This window comes from Phalangium opilio, unplaced genomic scaffold (assembly GCF_054372755.1).
Source record: "Phalangium opilio isolate 3A_F unplaced genomic scaffold, DU_Popi_V2 ptg000329l_1, whole genome shotgun sequence".
Classification (NCBI taxonomy): domain Eukaryota; kingdom Metazoa; phylum Arthropoda; class Arachnida; order Opiliones; family Phalangiidae; genus Phalangium; species Phalangium opilio.
In genome coordinates, this window is record NW_028324226.1 from 1,533,477 (window position 1) to 1,546,286 (window position 12,810).

General features: G+C 37.3%; 1 protein-coding gene across 7 annotated transcripts in view; it reads left to right on the plus strand.

The window, feature by feature from the left end:
• Positions 1–4,653, plus strand: part of LOC149610206 (latrophilin Cirl-like) — a 331,713-nt gene extending 327,060 nt beyond the window's left edge. For 4 of the 7 annotated variants that reach the window (XM_089859269.1, XM_089859272.1, XM_089859271.1 and 1 more), the window contains 4 exons: positions 1,295–1,466; positions 1,541–1,741; positions 2,406–2,481; positions 2,552–4,653. In XM_089859269.1, coding sequence (XP_089715395.1) covers positions 1,295–1,466; positions 1,541–1,741; positions 2,406–2,481; positions 2,552–3,486 — 1,384 coding nt within the window. In that variant the 3' untranslated portion in view covers positions 3,487–4,653. Of the gene's footprint in view, positions 1–1,294; positions 1,467–1,540; positions 1,794–2,405; positions 2,482–2,551 lie in introns of all 7 variants that reach the window. The other 3 variants (XM_089859273.1, XM_089859274.1, XM_089859275.1) reach the window with 3 other exon arrangements.
• The last annotated feature ends 8,157 nt before the right edge of the window (positions 4,654–12,810 follow it).

A 12,810-nucleotide genomic window follows, 5' to 3' on the forward strand; every position in this document is an offset into this window, starting at 1 on the left:
TATCGATGCAAATTTATGGAAATGAGCCTTCTAGAGAAATTTATACGATTCTCTGGTTCCTCTACCTAAAACTTATAAATTTATTTTTGCCTGTGATCTCTCCTCTATATAAGGATGGCTCGCTTTAATGGTAGCGCTATGGTGTTTGGTGGGCCACGAAATTTATTTCAACTCCCGCTCGACTCTGGTGGTAAATCTGGTGCCTTGACTCCTGAGAATTGTAAATTAGTTCCTTCCGTGGAGTCAAATTCACCCCATTTAAAGTGCAAAATATAAATATATAGATTGCTATTTCAAAACTCCTTGAAAAATCCAGGAAATTGCAATAATTATCCATGGTTAATTATCGTCTGTAAGGGTTTAGGTATAATCCAAAATATTGGATGAGTGTTTCTAAAAGATTTTGAGCTTCTGGTCTGGTATGCGTAACTCTAAACCAGTGAATTTGAATATGGGGTGGTTTGAAGATGTCGCTAGGGATTTAAAGACAAAGACGTCTAGCAGTAACTTGTCTCGAAAAATAAAATGCAATCACTCAAGAAAGCTTTTTCTTACCCTCTTTTCCGTTTTATTTCGAGCTGGTTCAACTTAAGGTGCGCCCGATCATTGCGGGGAGTTTTCTTAACCAAAATATCTTGAACCGGCTTAGGTTGTTGTTCTCATTTTGAATGTATGGCAATGTGGAATTTTAAAATTGAGTTTCGCATTACGTATCTCTCCGCGTCTATAATTTTCTTTACTTTACTTTCCGTTCTGGAATTGAGAGAAGATGGGAAATGGGCTTCCATTTATTTTATTTCTCAAGTTTGGGCTTTTAAGAAACCTTCCAGGAAATATTCGGGCCGCTCTTTCTTGTATGTAAAATCTCCCGCAATCCAAGGTGTTTATTCTGAATTATCAATGAATATTGAAGCTACCAGAAATACATAGAAACTTTTACGAACTATTACAGTTCAGAGCATTCATGGCAAAAATGGAATAAATTCTTATAAGAAGAGTGCATATTTGCACTAACTCTTTAATGCTAGAGAAATGTATTTTTTTCTTGCGTATTTGAAAGGTTTTTTTGGCTTCCTTATTTATTAAAAGCAATTTTCTAACGTGTTTTGATTTGGAAAAAAAATATTTTCTGCAACTACCAAGGGTTATTTTTTATTTATGACATTAAATCAGAGTCAAGTTGTTTGTTAACATTATCAGTCACGGGTCAAGATCAGCTGAATTACAAACTACGCGTTATTTTGACGTCCGTAACCATAGTAAAATAATTAAATATTATTTTATTTCATTTTAGATCATGGAGTAGACGATCGGCTTTTGGATTATTGTTGGCCTGTGGTTGTTGGGCGAGCGCCCTTCTCTATGTCCATGACGAATCGAGCTCTCTATTGGCGTACTTATTCACAGCGGCCAATGTACTACAGGGAATTGGCTTCTTTATCATTTTATGTGTCAAAAACGAAAAAGTGAGATTTTTGGTTGAACACGAAGTAATTTGCCACGCATTGTTTGACGGCTGTGATGTTCAACCCTTTCGTAGGTTCGTAAGTCTATCGAGAAGATGTTGAGAGGAGCCGAATGGGTCCCTGATTGCATGAGACCCAGCAAAGCCGAGGGTGTTGGTCGGGATTCGACCCGAGGAAGGCCTAGTTTGTACACTCACGCCAATGGGCTAGTCACGATGGGCGTTGGAGCGCCCTTGGGCAACGGCGCGACGGGCCCACACCTAGCGCAGCATAGTGTGGGTAACTCCTGCCTTCAAAACCCCGCAGTTGTCTCCTCTTTCACCACAGGTATTGAGCACGAACAAGAAAACGCCCCCCGCTGAAAACGAAACAACCACGCGTCGCGCCACAAACGACACATAATGAACAATCCCCATTTCTTTTGCACGATCAAAGTTCATTTTTTAATTTTTTTGTTCTCTTCTATTTTTGTTAACTGCGCTTTAGACAGTTGGGTGATGACGAATGTATCTCTTAGATTGGTTAAAACCGCGCATCTTTGATAGGTTCGTCGTTACCCAATTCAAATCGCAGTTAATTTTTGCAAATTTTGACTCTTTCGGAAATGGTTTTTCGTCGAAAAACGTGGTGAATGAAAGCGGTTGTTTGACCTATTTGGTTTGTATATTTTTCTGTTCCTCTGGGTTTTTTCTACGCGTGTATTTGCACCCTGTTCTTTTCGATGGTTCTCTCTTTCAAACGGTTGGTATCTTTCAATCGGTCGTTCCTCTTTCGAGCGGCTTTTATTTCAAAGCGAGTGACAAACTGGTGGGTTGAAGGCAGGTTTTTATAACGTCTCTTTTTTCTCGCCTCTTAACGTAACATTGTGTTGGAAACTAATAGACCCGTCCCTCTTTGGCCCCCAGAGCTAACGAATCTAATTAAACGTACCTATTTTAGTGGTCCCAACCCGCGTGGACATCGTGTCAACGGTACCCGGCAAACACCAACACAAACCAGATGTCTGCAACACCAGGTATTTGTTTATCGATTTGCCATTTTGGTTTGATAGGTCTTTGGTTGTTAATGAAGGTTAAACTTTTAAGCAGGTCTCCCATCTACAATCAACAATCTAGCATTAGCTGAAGAGTGTCCTCTTCAAAACTGGCTGCCAAATTCCGCGTATAATCTACAGAACCGTCTCGACTCTTCAAACTCCGCTACTCATTCGCCATCGACGGAGCCAGCTAGTCGCGAACCTCTTTCTCTGGACTTTAGTCTCTTATCATCGGTACCTTATTTGGAGCGAGTCTCCACCAACGATTTCGATCAACAGGATAATACTCGGGGACGTCAACGCGCGCGTCAAGAAATCTCTCAAAATATCCCGGTTAGAACGAGAGCTTCGGACGCCTCGTTGGCGTCATTCGGAAGCGGCAAAAGACGCAAACTTCAAGAACATATTTACGAAGTGGTCGATGACGAGGAAAACGCCAACGCGGAGGCTGCTCAACGGCTAGCCAACGCCAGTCAAAGAGGGGGCTCCGCTAATCGGGGAGTGGCTCTTTTCGATCCTCGAGCTAACTGGGAACGTCGATCGTTGGGACATTCTTCCAGCGAAAACGCTAAACTTTTTACTTCGCTCAGCGCCGTTTTTAGCGGCTCACCTCGAGGGCGTCACTTGGCCTTGTTGAGGGAAGGTTGCTTCCGGTCGCCCTCTCGCGCCGCGTACAGCGGGGTCCCGAGTTCGACGGATTCCGAGCGATCTTCTAGCTCCTTAATGGTCGATCGCGGTAGTTCCTCGCCGTCAACCGATTCCAGGGACGTTCAAGATTGTCCCGCGGCTTTCCGGGACGCGGATATGACGCCGAGGGAAACCGGAACCAACCAGGGAGACGAAGCTAGCGAATATCCGCGGAGTATGCCCAATTTACAAGGCAATCCGGAATTAGTGATGTTTTCCAACGTACTTAAATATCCCAGCGCCAATACGTTGGCTCGAGCCACCGACTCCAATATCAGTTTGAAAGTAGTCACGTGAGAGTGAGACCATATTGTTTATATTTCATTTTTTTTTTCGAGTCGCCATCCGAAATCTTGTTTTTCTTCCGAAATCACTCCGCGCCCTAGTCAAATACGGACGATGATGAGTTTTTAAAAACAAAAAAAAAAACTTTTTAAAGTGTTTTTTAACGTCGATAGCAACGTGTTTTCAAGTCGAATATTGTACAGCCAAAAAAACTCAAAAAAATTCAAAAAGACGTTTATTCCCCCATAATAAATTATTAATTTGTATTTATTATTAATTGTCTCCCTTCAAAATATCGGTAATATATTAAGAAAAAAAATGACAAAAAAAAAAATAAGCCGAAACAAGTTGTCGCGTATAGTTTGTTACTAAGTAACTATAAGGTGTCCTATTAACTTTTACTTAATTATCGCGAGAAATAAAATGATTCTAAGGGAGTATAAACTACTTAAAAAATAAATAAAAACTCGTTTTTAACGTAACAGTCGCGAGAATTGTTAATTGATTTATTTTTTTTGTTTTTTGTTTCCGATGTTTATACTCTCTTTGAAGGCTCAAAAAAATTTAAAAATCCCGGAGATAAAATTTATGAAAATGTGAAATATTTTGCCAAAAACTCGAAGAAGAAATGGAATTTCGGGAAATTTTTGTGTAAAAAAAAAAAAAATATAAAAACAATGTTAATAATACAATGGAACTATTTTGTACGACCTAGGTGTAGCAGAATCGCGAAAAACAAATACAAAAAAAAAAAAAAAAACTTTTAAAGATGAATGAATGAAAGAACACAAAATAATTACTAAAAGGTCTACTACGATTTATATTTTGTAAACGTTTCCGGTACACGTCGAGTTGTAAATACCCACGTACGCGTATGCGTATAACAAGAATATTTATATCAAACCCCGCGAAATCTAAAGCCCCATGAAATAAGAAAATACTTGTTTTTATATTGAAAAGAAAAACAAAAACAAAAAAAAACAAACAAATTGTATCATTCCCAAGAATCGTAAAATAGTGTCAATTTCATTTTGAATTTTATAGCGCGAAGGTTACGCGTTCATCAACAAAGTTAATATACACCATAATATCCGTTCTACGTTTTTGTTTTATTTTTTTTTTTTAGTGAAAGCCGGTGCCTTGTAATATGTATAAATATTAAAGTGTACGCCAAAATGAGCTGGTTTTCAAAATTGTTTCATCAAGGTGAATCCAGGGTCACAGCTTGGTAAGTTGGTACATGAATCACGGAGTGCATCAATGTTCGTGGTTGGTACCAGGGTTGGAAATAAGACAGGTTTACAAGTCCAAAAGTAGTTTATTAATTGCTCGGACCAGTTTATTTATTCCAAAACTTAAGAGTCACTGGTCCCAAGTACCACTTAATTAATTATCGTTTTTGGAAAAAATAGACGGTGGGACTAGTTTATTAATTCGGGATTCCTTATAAGAAATCTTCAAGCTCACACATTTTCCACCAATTCTACTCCTATGTAGTTAGTACACCTTGGCTACAACTTCCCTACTTAAGCATAGCCCACTCGATCACGCGCAACACGACGCAAGCTGCTCGCGCTATAGAAGCCCGTTCAAAGATTCGATTTTCATGTAGACATACAAGCTCAACTTTTGAAGATTATTCAAAGGAACCCAAAATTAACATTAAGTTCTATGGGAAGAGGTAGCTTTTTTGCTTTTTTACTACAGGTCCCAATGTCCGAAAATTTTAATGAGAGGTGTTTTACTACTAAAAAGGATTCAAGGTTTTAGAATGAATAGATTTTTAATAAAAATTAATTTCTAACGTCAAAATTGTAAATTCAGTATTTAATCCACAATATTGTTGGATAAAATGGTCTAAATCTCCTGAAATTTGATTGAGAGGTGTTCCACAATATATTCTATTCTATTAAAAAGATTCAAGCTTTTAGAGTCGAAAGATTTTTTTTAATAAAAGTTAATTTCCAATGTCAAAATTGTAAATTCAGTATTCAATCCACGATATCTTTGGATCTAATTGTCCAAATGTAATGAAACTAATGAGAGGTGTGTTACAATATATTGTATCAGAAGTGTATAATACTTCTCTTCGAGAATTTTAAATTATACTTAGTTGTCAAGGAGGGCCAAGAAGAAAAAAGCTTCCTCGCAGCGGTACTCTGCTTGTCCGATGACATTCTGAAGCTTCTTGCGTTTTTTTAATGCAATAATTTTTATCAGTATCCAAGAGAGAGAGGGATTGGATATAAAAGCGGTACGAGCATAATAGTAGCTAGGAGTCTTCAACTGCCCAATCTTAGAGCTCAGGTTTCGGCGTCTCCAATGAGAGATTCGCGCACCCGTACCTAGTTACCTTGGTTATGCGCATCACGTGACCACGCAAATCCAATTAAAAAAATAGTGGGTTTTTCATGCTAGCTTAGGACTTTGAAGCAACGCCGCCTATATTACGTGTTGACTGCACTTGTAGTGATATTTGTTTATTTTCATATCGGGCGTTAATCTTTAATCCATCTTAAAAACTTATCTAGTAGAGTTTTTGGTGTAGGGAAAGAGTAAAAAACCGTTACCTTTATCTAAGAACCATAATTTACTATTAATAAAAAATAAAATAACGATAAAAAACGGACCCCCTTCCACGGGACTGTGGGGTATGAAAGAAGAGGCAGGTCAGAGTGACAGAGGTAAAAAGGAATTACGTATTATTTGCCTTCCCCGTCAGAAACGTCATCAAAACGTACTTTAAGTGAGCCTATAAGATACTTTAAACTTTTAATTACGTGTTGGAGGGAGGGGCTCTATACTAGGCTATGAGTCGGACTGAAGTAAATAATAACCGTTCTCCATTCCTGCTTCTAAAATTAAATCTATCCCTGGTATAGTAATTAAATTAGTAACTTGAAAAATATGCTAAACACAAAGGAAAATATTACATTCACAATAGAGAATTACTAGATTTGAGAGTTGTATTTCCGCCTAATCTAGGTGTAGATTATTAATATCTGTGTATTGAGGAAGGTAAGCTCTTTCAGTTCGTAAAAGGGTCCCAAAAATTAATTTAAAAAATGTATTTCTTTATTTAGTTTGTGAAAAGACGGGCGTAAGTGTTTAATCTCACCAAAAACATCTCTGTAAAAATATGCCAAGTTGTTTGGCCGTAAAAAGAAGTGAGATCTAAAATACGGCCAAGTTATTATCTCCAGGTGAACCAACATTTTATTCGACTTAAAACTTCTCAAGAATGTTTTTCTGACTTGGCCATTTGCATATCAAGGATTCGTTTAATTCCAGATATGGATCGAAATTAAAATATTAAATCAAATTGGTTAAATATTCTTGATAAGCCTTTGTGGTTAAACTTGTAATTTCCGTTATTAACCTTCACGGGTGCAAAGAAGAAGGATGCAAGTTTGGAATGCTAATGGCCAAGTCAGAAAAACATTCTTGAGAAGTTTTAAGTCGAATAAAATGTTGGTTCACCTGGAGATAATAACTTGGCCGTATTTTAGATCTCACTTCTTTTTACGGCCAAACAACTTGGCATATTTTTACAGAGATGTTTTTGGTGAGATTTCACTCCTTTTTGTACGTGCATGTTCTTGTAGATTTATAGAAGTAGGATTATGAAGTGAAATAAACATTTGTACTTTTAGATTTTTATTTGTTCTTTCCAAGAGTTTTACTTGGCTTTGCCTTTTTCAACTTTTTTGCATTCAACTTTCTTTTTTTTTCTCAGGCTGTGATAATTGTTAACCGTATTTCTATTCGAAGAACACAATATTGTGGCAAGTAACACTTTTAATCAACAGAATAGATTTAAGAAAAACTAAATGAATCAAAACACGCTTAGAACCATTTCAGACGAAATGAAAAGGAAATGAGTAAAAAACTTAATTACTAAAACATTATGTAAAAAACATAAATTTTGCAATAATACGAAAGAATCATATTAGTAAAAAATATTAATATTAAAAGACGAAAAAATTAAATTATAATGTCCTATTACGAGGGGATATAAATTATAAAACCCCCATTTCAGGGGCTAACAGGGGAAAATTCCCGCTTTTGGGACTTTTTCCTTTCTTTGTATGCTAAGTCCTACTTGTATGCCAAATTTTATCATTCCCGCAACACCGGATGTGCCCTAGAGGTTTAGATGATGACTCTAACTCTAAACCCCCATTTCAGGGGCTAAAAGGGGGAAACTCCCGCTTTTGGGACTTTTCCCTTTCTTTGTATGCTAAGTCCTACTTGTATGCCAAATTTTATCATTCCCGCAACACCGGAAGTGCCCTAGAGGTTTAGATGATGACTCTAATTTTAAATCCCCATTTCAGGGGCTAAAAGGGGGAAACTCCCGCTTTTGGGACTATTCGCTTTGCTTGTATGCTTAGTGGTACAAGTATGCCAAATTTCATCATTCTAGCACCACCGGAAATGCCCTAGAGGTTTAGATGATGACTCTAATTTTAAACCCCCATTTCAGGGGCTAAAAGGGGGAAACTCCCGCTTTTGGGACTTTTCCCTTTGCTTGTATGCTTAGTGGTACAAGTATGCCAAATTTCATCATTCTAGCACCACCGGAAATGCCCTAGAGGTTTAGATGATGACTCTAATTTTAAACCCCCATTTCAGGGGCTAAAAGGGGGAAACTCCCGCTTTTGGGACTTTTCCCTTTGCTTGTATGCTTAGTGGTACAAGTATGCCAAATTTCATCATTCTAGCACCACCGGAAATGCCCTAGAGGTTTTGATGATGTGTCAGTCAGTCAGTCAGTCAATCAGTAAGTCAGTCAGTCAGTCTCATAATGTGTCATTTTCACATAGGATTATCACAGAAACCAAATGAGTTAGAAAACTGGAAGTTGGAGGACTTCTTAGGATTAACACTGTGCCTTTGAGGTGCAAATATGAGTGGTGTACTATTCCCCAGTACCGAGTTAAGAGGGGGTCAAAATGAGGCTGAAATGTTTCGGGTAAAGGATTGCTGGTAGTGCACGACAACTTGGCGGGTGCCGTGCACCCAGATTTTGATCCTTTACATGTTCTTTCAGTAACCATCTAAAGAGATGGGGACCGCGGTTTGGACGTTTCTCTTCATCCCCCCCCCCATCCTCCTGCCGCCATCATAAAAGGTAAGACCATGGACTCGATTTAAATATTCTCAACTCTAGATAAGCTTTCAGTAGTAATACTTCTCAAGTAAGAAAAAGTACGTTAAAGTATTTTTAGCCACATCGTATGACGTACATCTACGGTGAGGCTCTTAGTTTGACCTGCCCTGTTGTTGTTGTCCCCGTCGTGCCAATATACCCACCTTTGGCTGTATAAAAGTTTTCGTTAGTCGTTGAAGGGAAAGTAAAAGGGAGAGAATTGTGGTGAGGTGATATTTTTTGTTCGTCTACTTATGAAGGGAATTATGATAGTAAGGTTAAGCTATATGTACTCTCCCTTTAAAATTCGTCTCACCCGTCGTCGCCGTCCACAATACGATTTCACGCTCCCCTATTTCAACATTGAAAGAAATCGAGGGGAATTTATAATCTAGGCAAAGAAAATATATACTGATGTTATTTTTGGAATGGTCTTAAGGCACCGGGATATTACAAATGTTGAGTGTTTTACCGAATTCTTTCTCTTTCAAACGCTTCTGGCCATAAGTTCGTGTTAGAAATTTTTAAGATGCGATAAGTATGCGTAGGCATAAGTTGTAAATTAAAAGTTTCTGTGCGTCAGTGCGTGTATTAATTGAACGTTAAGTACGTAATCATTTTAGTACTGTTAAAGGCAACTCGATCATCGAGGGGATAATCACTAAAACGTTCTGTTATTCTATTAAGGGTTACTTGTGTGTAATCGGTTTAGCATTGTTAAAGCTAAAACCTCGTTTTTATAATGGCCTTACGGGTAATCCTTTTAACAATGTTAAGGGTAGCGCATCGAGGGGCTACTCACTCAAGTATTCTCTTGGCGTCGCACTATTATAATTATAACATAAATAAATTTATTGAAGTAAGGATTATTGGTAATCATTTTAGCACGGTTAAAAGTAGCGCATCGAGGGGCTATTCACGTAAATTTTATGTACGCCTGTTAAGTACGGTACGATGTGGCTACTATTATGAGCCCAGCCCTTGGCCCATCTTGTTTAACTCTTAATTATTAGAAATTTTGTTTAATCAAATCTTTCGTGTTCAAGCATTATTATTTGCCGGTTCAAGCAAATTAAAGAATATTTCTGTTTAGTTCTATCATGGAAGAACTAATTTATTTATATATATATATATAAATCAAAGTTCTGACTGAAAAACTGACTGATAATCAACGCCCAGTCCAAACTGCTTGCCCTAGAAGGCTGAAAATTCGCAGGAACGTTACTCATAAGTAGTAGGCGGTTTTTCCAATCCGCCGCCATCTTAATAAATGGCGCCCCGAAATGTGAAAAATCTTCTCTATGCAACAAAGTCCGCGCGTTTCAACCGATTTCGCAAATATTTAGTACACTGGTTTCCTTTAACCTATAGACGGGCTGAATGGTCTTTTGGGTTCCATTTGTTGACATCTTTTTAAATGGCGGCAAGAAATTTAAAAACCCTTCTTTATGGAATAATGTCCGCATGAAAAGTAATAAAAATGTCCCGACGGGCTGACGGGCAACGCCGAGTGCTTTCGCTGACCTAGGGTGCTACAAAAATATTAGTCATCAATAAAATCTACCCATTCTTTATATCATTTTGATGGAACTTCTTATTACACGCGAGCGACGCCGCGGGTAAAAGCTAGTTTATTATAATTACAGATGTTCGGTATTGATTCAAACGTTCCTGGCAATTCCGGCGTTACTCTATTCCTTGCCGCCATATTGGTATTTCTTTCTAAGCTATAAATGTTTATGTTTTGAGGCATACCAAGTACAATATACGAGGGGTCCGACTATACCAAAAAAAAAAAAGAGTACGGAATTTCGGGATTTCTTCTTGATTTCGCCTAAGATTTCGGAATTTCCTCTTTGATTTCGTAATTTATTGATTACTTCAAAGATTTCGTGAGAAGCGTACGGGATTTCGTGTAAATGTCGGACCCCTCGACAATGTATAATTTAATAGTGAGATTGAAGTAGTTTATAATGTCACCGAGGGGCTAAACACTCGCGCATTCTGGCCTCAGTGTAGAAAAGCGCTACTTGGGAGAGCTAATATATTTAAATCCCTCCACCGGACTGAAACAATGGTTGGGTAGTTATTTTTGTTTATTAATTGGTCTTAGTTCCGAGGTAATTATTTAGCAACTCTGGGTTATCTAAACAAATAATTTAATACGAAGTTATAACAAGACGACCCAAGGGCTGGGCTCGTAAGAGGAGCCACATCGTACCGTACTTCGACGCACGTCTTTTAACAGTGGTAAAACATGGTACCCGTAAAGAAAATCAGAGTGAATAGCCCATTGATACTCTAACAGAACCCTTAATCCTTATTTCAATAAATTTACTTACGTTATAAGTGAATATCCGGGGCCACAAATTTCTTTTAAAACTCTTCTCGATTTGTGGAGAAATAGACGTGGTTTGGGAACGTTCCCCTTTCGCTAGCTCGAGATAGAAGCTCTCCTGGATTACAGATTAACAAAGCTTGTTTTACAAATACGAAGGTGCATTTTCGTTACTATTAAGGGTTGGTCGCTTTAGAAATTGAAAGCTCAAGGTTTTTACTTCCGTTATTTTTGTATTCAAGGTTGGGTGGGTTTTTATCTTTTTACTATTGTTCACTTGCACTTACATATTTCTTTTATACGCTTAATCTATACATGGTTAATAATATTTATGCAATTTTAATTTTAACAATTAACTTATTCCATAAAAACGCGCAAATTACTTTCCTAATTTTTCAACACTCAGTGACTTTACGCGCTTCCTTTCTGGACGCAAAAGCGTAATGCTACGTTTTGCCACCAAATACCCTGGTTTTCCATCCTAACAACCTCGTTTTCCACCGTAGGATATTGGCGTGGGAAAACAGTGGAAATTCTAAGCCGATTAAAATTTGTTAATAATAGAAATTTTCTTATTATTTTCAGTACCTGGACTCAACACTCGGAAGTTACGCGTTTATAAAAATATTCTTATTATTTTCATTATTAATCTTTTTAATAAAATCTAATGTATCAATGAAATATGCTTCAAAATAAAAACTCGCATTAATATTTATAAAATATTATTTGATAAAATTATTTCTATTTATAAGCTTATTAATTATATTATAGTTATGGCGTCAAATAATAAAAAGAATAAAAGACTTTAACCAAAGTTATAAAAATGATTTCCACATTTTTGAAAAGTATTTTAATTACAAATTTTTATTATATCCGAATGTATCAAATGGAATAGATTTCGAAATAAAATATTTATAAGTCTGCCTGATAAATTTATTTTTACTTGTAAGCTTACTAATTATATTTAGTGACTAAGGTATAGAAACTCGCTTCATACCTCTGAATTAGAGTAAGATTAAAGTGCTTGCTCAACATTGTAGAGCCGTCAGTCGAGAATGAATATTTTGAATACAGTTTCAAAGTTAAAATGAATGATTTTATTCGAAGTGCATTGCACTGAAGCGTGTCGTAGCAGCCACGTAAAACAAACTAATGCTTTAACTAGTGCTGGTTACATAACTGTGTGTTTGCTTATGTGTGTGGTAGTGAACGAATTAAAGGTTGCGTCTGGATTACGAGTAATTATCGAGGGGCTACTCACTAAAAACGCGTTAGTGATTTTAAACGGGATAGGGATTTGGGATTACTTAGGGGCTATGGGTTATTATTAAGCATTAACACATTTGCCACTAGGGGCGCTGTATACGTAGTTACGTATTTACTGACATCTAAAACATGATAAAATTCTGCTAGACATTCGTGTAAGCAATAGATAGTTCATAAATTGCCGCTAGGGGCGCTGTGTACGTAGTTACGTATTTACTGACATCTAAAACATGATGAAATTCTGCTAGACATTCGTGTAAGCAATAGATAGTTCATAAATTGCCGCTAGGGGCGCTGTGTACGTAGTTACGTATTTACTGACATCTAAAACATGATAAAATTCTGCTAGACATTCGTGTAAGCAATAGATAGTTCATAAATTGCCGCTAGGGGCGCTGTATACGTAGTTACGTATTTACTGACATCTAAAACATGATAAAATTCTGCTAGACATTCGTGTAAGCAATAGATAGTTCATAAATTGCCGCTAGGGGCGCTGTCTACGTAGCTACGTATTTACTGACATCTAAAGCATGGTAAATTTTTGCTATGACGTCATATCCGGTGACGTGGCCAACGA